The sequence below is a fragment of the Tenrec ecaudatus genome, chromosome 16, assembly GCF_050624435.1.
Source record: "Tenrec ecaudatus isolate mTenEca1 chromosome 16, mTenEca1.hap1, whole genome shotgun sequence".
NCBI classification, from domain to species: Eukaryota; Metazoa; Chordata; class Mammalia; order Afrosoricida; family Tenrecidae; genus Tenrec; species Tenrec ecaudatus.
This window is the reverse complement of record NC_134545.1, coordinates 68346415-68358649: the sequence shown is the minus strand read 5'-3', so window position 1 is coordinate 68358649 and position 12235 is coordinate 68346415. Positions and strand designations below refer to the sequence as shown.

The 12235-nt window shown below is 39.7% G+C and overlaps 1 protein-coding gene across 17 annotated transcripts in view; it reads right to left on the bottom strand.

Annotated features, from left to right (window-relative positions):
- Window positions 1-12235, bottom strand: part of PCDH15 (protocadherin related 15) — an 819982-nt gene that overhangs the window by 224598 nt on the left and 583149 nt on the right. For all 17 annotated transcript variants that reach the window (XM_075535092.1, XM_075535093.1, XM_075535090.1 and 14 more), the window contains 2 exons: window positions 10988-11293; window positions 6796-7020 (listed from right to left, as the gene is read on the bottom strand). In XM_075535092.1, coding sequence (XP_075391207.1) covers window positions 6796-7020; window positions 10988-11293 — 531 coding nt within the window. The remainder of the gene's footprint in view (window positions 1-6795; window positions 7021-10987; window positions 11294-12235) is intronic.

The window sequence follows — 12235 nt, the reverse complement described above, 5'->3', positions numbered from 1 at the left end:
CTCCCCAACGATCATGATTCCAATTCTACCTTACAAATCCAGCTAGACCAGAGGATGTACACTGGTACAGATAGGAACCAGAAACACAGAGAATCCAGGATAGATGATCCCTTCAGGACCAGTGGTGAGAGTGGCGATATTGGAAGGGTGGAGGGAAGGTGGAGTAAAAAGGGGGAACTAATTATAAGGATCTACATATAACCTCCTCCCTGAGGGATGGACAACAGAAAAGAGGACGAAGAGAGAAATCGGGCAGTGTAAGATATGACATAATAATAATTTATAAATGATTAAGGGTTCATGAGGAAGGGGGAGTAGGAAGGGAGCGGAAAAATGAGGAGCTGATACCAAGGGCTCAAGTAGAAAGCAAATGTTTTGGGAATGATGATGGCAACAAATGTACAAATGTGCTTGACAGAATGGATTATGTATTGATTGTGATAAGAGTTGTATTAGCCCACAATAAGAAGATTTTTTTAATGTGAATGCATTATGTCTACAATTAAATATTGAATATTTCTTATTATAAATGTACAAACTGTCAGCAATGGGATGGATCGTTCTTTACATAAGATAAAACAACTATATATTGATACTTGAGTCAATGCTGCTTTTTGATCTTAATGGTGTATTATTCTACAAGGGTGAATTCAGTTTCTGAAAGGTCATATTGTGATATACCCAAGCACAAAATCCAGAGGTTTAGAAAAGCAAGAGAAACAGAAACAGGAAACACGGAGAGAAAGCATAATACATTATTGTACTTTGAAGGCAGTGTGGGATTAAGCCTTCATCTTTTAGGTGTCCCTTAATGATTTAGAGCACACACTTGTACTAATGTGTCCTGTCAGTCTGCATGTCATCATATTAAGAAACATGTTTCATGGAAAATTACTGTAGAAAAATATATTAGAAAATGATAGCATTCTATTACTATTCACTTTTAAAAAATGTTTTGGCAAATGGGACTTATGTTTTGCCATCTTACTTAGATGGTGCCTTTGACACACCTTAACTCCAAAGACATATTTTATCAAAACAATCAAAGTAAATGAAGCAAAACTGAGATCAAACTCAAACTAAACTCACTGATGTTGAGTAAATTCTAATTGTAGGACAGAATAGAATTATTCTTTTGGGATTCGAAGGCTGGATATCAATTTTTTTTAATTTTTGAAATTTAATTATTTTGGAAGCTCTTACAGATATCATAATATTTCATAGTTCAATCACACCAAGCAGTATTGTATGATTACTACCACAATCAGTTTCAAGATATTTTCTTGCTTCTTGAACTCCTTGATATCAGTTCCCCTTTAGCCCCCAACCCCCACTCTACCAGGAACCCTTCCCCCCCCATGTCATATCTGTGTGTGCCATATCTTACATAATCCAATAGATGCGTTCACATACTATTCTGTTGTACAATTCCATCGAGTGGGGTTAGATTATTATCAGTGCTATCAGCTCCCTATTCCCCATCCCCCACCCCCACCTCTCGTCCCCTGCCCTCAGTGAACCATTACTCCAATCATCTATCTTAGTTTTCATGGTACTGAACACGCTTAAAAATACAAATGAATATATGTGAATCTAACTTTATTAATAAGGTAAAACAAATAAAAACATAATACTCATGGGAGGAAATATTAAAGAACTAGAGGATAGTTATATGGTTCATCAGTACTGTACCACCCTGGATTTATCATCCCTTCCATGTGGCCCTTATGAGAGAGGCTGTCCAATTATTTTCCTGGAGGGTTATGGGTCTCTACTACATCCACGCCATTCACATTGATTTGGTTGCTTGTTTTTGAACTTCTGATACCTCTTCCCATGACACCTCATGATCACACAGGCTAGTGTGATTTTTCCATGTGGGCTTTGTTGCTTTCCAGATAGATGGATGCTTGTTTCTCTTCAAGCCTTTAAGACCCCAGAGCTGCTATCTTTTAATAGCTGTGCACCATCAGCTTTCTTCACCACATTTGCTTATGCACCCATTTTGTCTTTCATGATCATGTTGGAAATGTCAATATCATACAATGCCACATTATTAGAAGAAATCATTTTTGTACTGAGGTGAGATTTAGGTAGAGATAAGGCTGTAAATTTTAATGGGAGCAGCAATCTGTAAGTGTAAGGGCTTCACATCATTTCTGAAAATAAAGTTGCACCATTGCTATATTTTAAGTTCCCTCTTATATATATTTAAAATTTTAAACTCGTGTCTCTCTAAATATGGCTCTGTTTGACAATAGTAGTTTCTTTTGATATGCTAATGAATGATTCATCATAGGTAAGGATCCTAAACTTTATAATTTCTGACTTTGAATTGGACCAGAACTCAGGACATCTACAGGGAGAAGGAGGTGGCAGATAATATAGAGAGGAGCATGTATAAACCCAGGAATGTTAAGAATTGCTGAAGGAAAGTTGGAACTGAAATAGCCAAGAAAAGCTGTCCCCTCATGGCAGATCCAGAATTCAGATTTAGTCTTTAGAGTTCATAAACAGGCACATTGGCACGTGTGAGCCGGCATACAAGTTCTATTCTTTAAAACCACTCACTTGTAGAATTTCTGTTTCAGCCATCTTAGGTCCTAGATAATCAGACACTCTGTCTCAGGATGGAAAGGGGGGGGAGGTAATTGACAGCAAGACTTTTCTTCCCTTCTTTGTCTGATATTATCAATAAACTAAGTCAATTCTTGTTTTAAAATATTTAGTCATTTCATTTCACCAGGCAATACAGTAGGCAGGGTAGACCAGGGTAGGAGGGTTAAAATTTTTCATGTAGTACAGAAGTCATCTGGCTATCATTTATTTATATAAATCACCATTTTATTTGTGTACATTTCCTTTATCTGCCACAATGGCTTCATAGCCATCAATATTGTCATGTTCCCTAGGAAACTTTAAGCAAGTGTTTTGTGTGTGAGAAAGTGGTATTTTAGAATGCAAATTAATGTCCCCAGATTTCCCACAATTTGTGTTGCCCCTTAATGCTTCATCTGGAAATGTGGTTCATGAAGAAGTACCAAAGGAAAACCACAAGCACCCAAAAGCTTTCCCTAGAAGAGACTTGGATTGTTCAGACTCCTTTCCTGAGCAGAAATGTAAGGACTGAGCAAATGTCTGAGGAGCGGGGAAGTACTTAAACCACAGAAATGATTAATGTAGTAGCCTCTGAAATAGACATCTTTCTTAAAATAGAGGGATATAAAATGGAAATAGAAAGTTATTTTGGACACCTGATACAGGAAGAGCCCAGGCAGCGTTAATGTATTTGTGTTTCTCTTTCTAAGATAGAGTTTGAAATAACATTGTAGCTTCTAGCAGACAGTTCTAAGCCAAGTGTTATGAGAAGCCAGTAGGATATCACTCAGTGTATACCTGAGTGTATCACTCAGATTACAGAATTGTCTAAAAGAAAGCCATATTCAAAGATCATATGGTTAAGGACATAAGTCTATAGGATAAACATAGTTATAATACCTGCACACTGGTGAAATGTGCACCAATTGTATGTTTTCATGTTAGTATTTTGTTCACGAGAAAAAGTAATTGCCTAGATGTGCTTTATAACAGTTAAACAAGAAAAGAAGTACATTTTCTTCTCTCACCAGTTACAGCTTTGTGGTTCTGCATACAAGTGAACATTGTAAAAAAGTTCCCTAAGAGCTTGCCTATTATCCTACATTGTATCACCCTTGAATGAAAGCATCTGTTCAAATTTGGAATTTTTAAGAGCCTTCTTTAATTCTAGGCAGAATTGTACCTTAAGACTTTCAGGTACCAAATAAGCTCTCTGTGGTTCGCACAGATATCCTTGGCTTGAAGGTCTCTTCTGAAACTGGCTTAAATTTCTGGCAGCTCCCTATCAATGTACGATTACATCAGCTTTTTAATTATCTTTGGCAAAATGTTACCTGCATGTGATATTGGTGTACTTGTGCCCTAAGTTCAGAATTTTGTGAGTCACATTTCTCTGGAATGGGCACAAATCTGGATATTGTCCAGTCAGTTGGCCAGGTAGCTGGCTTCCAAATTTCTTGGCAAAAATGACTGAATGCCTCCGGGTAGGCATCAGTTTTTCAAAACATTTCTGTTGGCATCCTGTCAATTTCTGGGGCCATGCATGGTGTTTTCAGGTAAGAATTGTACTGCTAACTGCAAGTCAGGTGATTCAAAACCACCAGTTATTGCCTGTCTTTTCCTGTAAAGATTTAGAACCTTGGGAATTTTATACAGGACCCCTATAAGTCAGAATCCGCTTAATGGCACATTTACATTCCCACTGCATCTTGAATGTGTGCTCGATCAATTTCATGCTGAAGATGGTTGCAGAGCTCTTCAAAGTCTTCATCGCTGCTATTAGTGGTTGATGCATACTAATAGTGGTATTAATTGGTTTTGCTTGCAGTTATGTAGATGCTATCCTGTCACAGAGAGCATTCTACTTTGGGAGAGAGCTCGAAATGTTGGTTTTGACTATAAATATGATGAGTATAAATATGATACACTCACACATTTATCTGATTGAAAATGGCCAAGACCAGTAGATTTCAGCTCACAAATAGCTACTGTACATCTTTATAAGTTCTATTTCAATTTTGATGACTTCCAGTGCTTCTAGAATCATACTACTTATATTCCACAACTTATAGTGAATGGATGTTTGCAGCCATATTTTCTCCTTTTGAGTAGGGCACTAACAATATGTGAATGTCCTACAAGCTTGTCCATCCATTCTACTTTGAAACGGCCACTTTCTGCCAGTGTATATTGTGAGTGTCCTTTTCGCTGTTTAGGAAAATGTTAACCAAATCCTTTAGTACACATATCAAAATGGTTAGGCAGCCTTTAAACTCAATTATATCTGAGTCTAACCCTTATTTTATTCCAGAGTTTGGTTTCTAAACAAAACTCATTTGCTCAAATTAGCTCGGCAGCCTGGAGAACGGGGACGCCTAGAACCCCACCCCCAAGGACACCACCCCGCCTCCTGCGCCATCCCCTTCTCACTAGGTTTCTGCTGGCAGGTCATATGGGAGGAGGGCTGACTGCCAGCACCTCTGGGGCTACTTCAGGGTGGCCTGGTCCATCCTGAGGGCCAGCTGCAGCCCCTGCGCTCACTATCACTGTGGGGTTTCTGCCGTGGATTCCACGGACCGCTGCCTTGACCCTGAGTACAGGTTTGCGCTCTTTATTTTCACTCCAAATAAAATGCTCTTTCTAAAAAAAAATAATAATAAAGGAATCTTGCATTCTGGGAGAGGAGACTCCAATTCCTTTGAAGAGGACAGACCATTGTCACTGGTGGGAGTTCAGATGGCCCAGCTGCTACAGTCCCCATGAGCAGTTGCACTGCCTGCTGCTGAGCCACTGCCCAAGAGAGTCCGAACTAGATCCAGCCGGAGTCACTGCCTGGAGTACTGGACATTTGGGGTGACAGTGGCCCCACATATCAAAAGAGGGCATTGCCTATGGCTCTGATGTCAACAGGACCATCTCAAATGTTGCTCTTATCCACTGGAGACACAAAGAGATTCTCATCTGTACTTTACTAACTCCTGCTCCAGCCCTCCGACAATCAACTCAACTTTGGGAAATAACAACTAGTGTCATCCAAATTCCATCTTAATCCTCCCACTTTCAGCTTTTCCTATCAATGTGCACCCAGGATTAATGCCAACACCCACTGCTACATTGTGTTGTGTTCTGCTGTTCCTCTCTCCCCCGCCACCCCCTTTTTGACATCCAAAGATCCTCGAGAACTTCCCCATATTTCTTAGCCCACGCATGTGGCCCTTTGAGGTCTGGAGGCCAAGGCCATGGACCACTCCTGCTTTACCTGTAGAAAGCAGGCATGGATTTCTGCAGCCCAGGAAGCTGAGCCTCTGGCACCAGTGGGCCTGCTCCAGGAATCTATTGGCCCACAGGCACGGCCTTACTACCCCAAACTGGGTGACCCTTTAGGACACAGCTGTGAGCCCTCCCTGGAGTCCTCAGAAAGTGTGTGCCAGCTGCCTTGCAGGGACTTCCCAGGATATGGCAGTTCATTCCAAGGATGCTGCAGCCCTGGCCTAGAGCATTCAGAACCACAGCTCATATACTGAGTCCCAAAGGAGACTGAGATGACCTCAGAAGAGGAGGGCTCTGTAGTCTCAAAAAGGATGGAAGACTAGAGTTCCCCCACATCTGGACAGATGGATGTTCTTGAATCTTCCCAGGATATGGAAGACCTTAGTCCTGCCCCCCATGGTTCCCCTGTTACATAGCAGGCTGAAAGCCAGAATTTAGCATTCAAACCCCAAGTGGGAACCTGGGGCCTGCCTCATTGTGGGCCTGGAGGGCTCACTGAGGGCTGATCCCCTTCCTTGCTCCCTCCTCCTCCCCACTTCCCTAGATGACTTTTAAGCTTTGCAATAAAATTTTATGAAAATAAAAATAAGTAAATAAATAAGCCAGGTCTTTTTTTGTTTCCCCTTTGTTTCTTAATCTTTTTAAAGTTATGATTTGGGCTATTACTACTGGAGCTGTGTAATTTAGACTTAATTATAGACCGGAGATTTTATGACTTGAAGTATCTAAAGCTAATGGCCAGATCAGGCTGCTATAGTCTTTCCAATTCTTCTTTCATTGTGAAATAATTGTTACTTCTCAAGTATTTGTAAAATCCTTCACATTAAAATCTGTTCCATAGATCTGGTACCAAAGGAACAGCATAACACAGAAGCTACACACAGAGAAAGACCCAGCAGTCAACCAGAAAGGAAGGCATATCCTTACCTTTACTATCACTGTGACAGTAGCAATACCAGGCGGCATCGTTCCATAAATATCAAAGGCCTCCACTAGGAAAGTGATCGTTGCTTCTTGTTCTGGAAATGCTTCATAGTCTAAACTCCTTAAAAGGGATAGTTCTCCTGTAAATGGATGCAGTGCAAAAAAGTGCTTCACTTCTGGACTTCTTATCCGATAAGACACATTTGCTCCAAGGTCAACATCTTTGGCCTGTAATAAATTAAGCAGAAGATGGTTTAAGTCATTTGTCAGTGCCCATGACAGCACGCGTGTCACAAGGATCAAATGATGTATTTTTAGAGTAAGGTAATTACGTGGCTGTGGTCGAGATGGAGAACAGGAGAGTCCATAATTTTTTTTAAAGGAAATCAAACCCAACAAAACAATAACAACAGCAAAAGACAAACAAACAAACACAAAATAACAATAACAAAAAGAAAGCCACTGACAAAAATGGAAAAGTCTATAAATAGTTCAAGTTCTGTTTGTTTGCCTTTAAGAGTGTTTTTCTAGTTGAATCTGATGGGGTGCCACACTCATCTCCCAAGTCTATTTTTGGTATTCCCCAGGGGTTTCATCAGTCTGCTCCCCCTGCTGCCCTGCTGCATGCCCTCAGTGTCTCACCCCAGCGTGAGGGGGCCATGCACTATTCCTGCACTGTGTCCCCAGTGCTGTCCCCCACAGCATCATGGTTCAGTGTGGGACACACTGTCCCATGGTGAGGCCAGTCCTACGGTCCTCCCTGTGCATTGTCTGCTCCAAGCAGGAACATCATCCTTGGGGATTGGTGGACACAAGAACACTTTGTTCTAACAATCCAACATTCTGTGATGCTCACCTTCCCAACACAATCACTGAAGATAAAATGCGTGCATAAGCAAATGTGGTGAAGAAAGCTGATGGTGCCCAGCTATCAAAAGATAGAGCATCTGGAGTCTTAAAGGCTTGAAGGTGAACAAGCAGCCATATAGCTCAGAAGCAACTAATCCCACATGGAGGAGTGTGGGGGATAAAGAGGGTACCTATCACAAAAGCAAACCTAGAACCTCTTCCCAGGGGCACCAACAGCTTAAAGGTGGGTGAGGGTTGACAAAGGACCATGTAAGTTATGAGGAGAATGGTCTATAACTTATCAAGGGTTTATGAGGCAGGATAAGCAGGGGAAGGAGAGAGGGGGAAGAAATGGGGGGCAGATATCAGGAGTTCAAGTGGGATGAGAATGCTTTGAAAACGATGATGGCGGCATATGTGCAAGTGTTCTTGACACACTGGAGGAATGTATAGATTGTGATAAGAGGTGGAAGAGTCCCCAATGAAAGTATTAAAAAAAAGAGTCTTTTGAGATTTTATTATTATTGAGTTTATTGCTATATCTATTTTACTTGGAAAATTATTAATTATATAACCACAATAATGGAATAAATATTGTGATAGATTATTTTTCATTATTTTCTCCCTAGTTTATAGCCTTGAAAAATTATAGTTAAGTAAAAATGAATATAACTGAGAAGTTCCTAAGAATAAGATAGATTACTAAGCTATAAAAACCTAAGAACGTAGGAGCAATAGCATACAAGTATTCTACAATACATTTCAGAACTTGCCTTTCTCAGTCAGAATCATCTCAACAGCAATGTTCTCTAATTATGCACCATGTGCTGTGGAGTATGCCGGGGGATCAAAATGATGATCTCCAAGAAGAATCATGACACAGACACCAAAATAGGAGGAAGTGGCAGGTCCTGGGGAAGGTGTTCAGAATAGGAGGGACAACTTCTAGCCGCAGAGGGCGGCAAGCTTGTAGCGTGGCTCTCTCCACGTGCAGCACAGATTTCCAGAGACACATAAGCTAAAAAGAATGGGAGCAAGGGGGCCATGAGGAAAGCTCAGGGTTTATTCAAACGTATGTGCTTTAGTGAAAACCTCTCCCCTAGGTTTCCCTAAACTTTAGTCTTGGTCCTCTCTAATCCATTCACATCCCCATAACTGGAACTATAGTGTTTGGGTTGTGTTTTTCCTGTTTGATTTTATTTAGTTATTTGTTTACTCATTTATTTATTTATCAAAACCATTTTATTAGGATATAATCCCAATATCATACCATTCAATAGTTCAGGCATATCAAAAAGTGTGCACAATCACTACCAACAAGGTTTCCTCCTTCTTGTATTTCTTGATATTATTTCCTCATTACTCCCACTTAATCTAGTTATTACCTCGATAGGTTTGTCCAGCCAAGTTTTCTAGAAATAGACTCTTAAAGGACACCTTTGACTTTGCTATTTTGTTGCCTAAAAATTCATCTATTTCCCTACCATTTTGGCTCCGCTCTAATCTCCTTAACAAGTGGAGGCAGCCCCTGCATTATCTAACTCATTAGCCTCTCTTCTCACCCTCTCCTTTCTTTTCTTCCTAGGCATGCATGGCTGGCTTATTATCTCCGAGGACTTCAAAAGCTCCTTTCCCTCTGTTTTCATTGTTCTCAGTGCCCTTCTTACTTGAATAAAATCTATTTTTCTCACAGGTCACAATTTAGAAACAACTTTCTTCAGGAGACATCCTCTGTCTCCTGTGTTTTCCCCTGTGATCTCTCTGACCTGATGTCTTTAGAATTTCTATTTTTGTTACCAGTTTATATATCTGTTTGCTTCTGCAGGCTAAAAGTCTATGAACGCCTGCATTCAATCTTGTTCACAAGCAAGTTTGGAATACAGGAACCATTTAAGATGTGTTTACTGAGAGAATACATTAATAGAAAACTGGGGGAATAATGGGCCTCTCTCTGATCAGTTTCTGTCTTGATGAAATTTATTATTATTTATTGCTTTACTAAAACTCCTGGGGGTGCAGTCGCTGGGTGCTCAGCTACTAAGCCCATACTCAGAGGCTTGAATCCTCCCCCCTCCCTGTAAGAGAACGCTGCGAAAATTAAGATAGTCGTTTTGGGAATCCCATGATGCAGTTCTCTTCTGTCCTATAGGATAGCTATAAGTTTGAGCAGACTTCACAGCAACAGTTTTGTTTGGATGTATGCCTTTTTAATTGTGAAATATTTGTTTATTTGAATTATCAAAGAAATACTGCTTCTTGAAACCAAAGACAGTATTTAAGTCGAATACTGAAGATGTAGGTGACTACAGTATCTTATCCTTTATCAAAATGTAGGAGCTCACTGGTATCCGTATCAAATAGAGTACTTGTTAAAAATGCATATTTGAGGCCAAGTTAACCTACCAATTAGAAAGCCTGGCATTTCTGTTCGTATGAATTTTGTTTTACAATTTTAGAAAGATATTTTTATAGATACCAAGACCAAAACCAAACCTACTGCTACCAAGCTGTTTCTGATTCAGAGCCTAGGCTTCCAGGCGCTCCCTCCTTCCAAAAGCAGATGGACACGGCTCCGACACAGCAGCTGGCAGCTGGTGGGTTCAAACTGCTGACGTCAGCAGCTCCGCGCTTTAACTACCGAACCATTGGGGATCCTTGTTTATAGGGAGATGTTATGGAAAAGGATAAGTGTGCATCCCAGAAAAATCCTTGTTTGTATGCTTCAGAAGTGGAGACAAAACAAAGAGAGGCCGGGGGATAGTACCATCTCAAGCACAGGCACACAAAAAGAGGCTTCAAAAATTTCATGGAACAATCCTATTACCTCGATTCTATTTTTCCATCAATATTTTTGGAACTCTCTCAATATATAATCTATATTTACTATATGTATTTACCAGAGCACATACGCTTGCACCCACAAATTTATACATCTGCAAAAAACGTACTTTGTTTGTGTGAGTTCAAAGATAAATATGAAAAAATATAAAACTTAATAATGAGTATGTACACAAGGGTAGAGGTATTAGCTTTTTCTATATAGACCATTGTATCACTGGAACTATTGTAATAAATATACAATACTTTGTAAAACTTTTAAAATCTATAAATGAGATGTTTTATTTTGCAAAGTGCCTCTTTTCTTCCCCCAGCATTTTGGGATAGCTACAGAGCAGAGTGGTCAGATGAAATACAAAGTATTCTTAGCTATATAATCAGCTCATCGTTTATCTGAAATTTCCATTTAAATTGGTGTCTTGCACTTTTAGCGTAGAAATCCGCCCCCTTAACTCGAATGATGCAAATGTCATGCAGAATTGATGGCACGAATGCTTCTTGCACACACCTCTATTTGAAGGAAGGTGGTTCCTGGAGGTAAATTCTCTTCCACGACGACAGTGTAAGTTGAATTGGTGAACACAGGACTGTTATCATCAATGTCCAGCACCTTGATGGCCAGTGTCAGGGTTGAATGGCGAGGGTGGACTGCTCCATCAGTTGCCACAACAACAAGTTCATAGTAGTCCCTGACTTCTCTGTTGAGTTTCACTGCTGTGTAGATGCTCCCGTTCGATGTGATACGAAACAGGTTATTGAAGTTACCCAAACTATAGTATACTTGGCCATTTATCCCAGCATCTGGATCTGTGGCCTAAACAAAATTGAAAACAAAGAAGTTCACGTGGTAGCTTTTGCTATATTGTTAACAAATACCGTCTTACCAGATGAAATACTTAATGAACTATGCCCTTTTTTGAATCATTTATTTTAAGGAGAAAAGTGAAAAGATAACAATAATTTAATGTAAAGTAATGTATAGCCTAAAACATAAGAGCAAATATACTCTAATTTATGCTAAGCAGGTTAACAAAATTATAGTTGTTTAGTAAGAGTTATATGATATTATGAGCAAGAAAACAGCACACAGTAAAAATAATGAAATTTCCCCCATCTTATATGTGTTTTAATAAATTATGAGTTTTAAGGTAAGAAAATCACATATTTAGTTCTTAATTCTATTGAGTGACAACTAAAGGTTCTCTGAGTGTTTCCTATTTGTGTACATTATGGTATAATTAGTATATATTATCTCCCGAGTGTTCATTATGTTCTTTGGGATAAACATCACTGGTCTCATTTTACAAATAAGAAGACCATAGTTACTGGGAGGGTAGAGGGTGAGTGGGTTGGAAAGGGGGAACCGATAACAAGGATCTACATGTGACCTCCTCCCTGAGGGATGGACAACAGAAAAGTGGGTGAAGGGAGATGCCGGATAGGGCAAGGTATGACAAAGTAATAATTTATAAATTATCAAGGGCTCATGAGGAAGAGGGGAGCAGGGAGGGAGGTGAAAAAAGAGGACCTGATGCAAAGGGCTTAAGTGGAGAGCAAATGCTTTGAAAATGATAAGGGCAAAGAATGTACAGATGTGCTTTATACAATTGATGTATGTATATGTATGGATTGTGATAAGAGTTGTATGAGTCCCTAATAAAATGATAAAAAATAAAAAGAAAGTAAATGTCTAGAAAAGAACGATGGCAATATATGTAGTAATATGTCATATACAATTGATGTGTGGATTGCAACA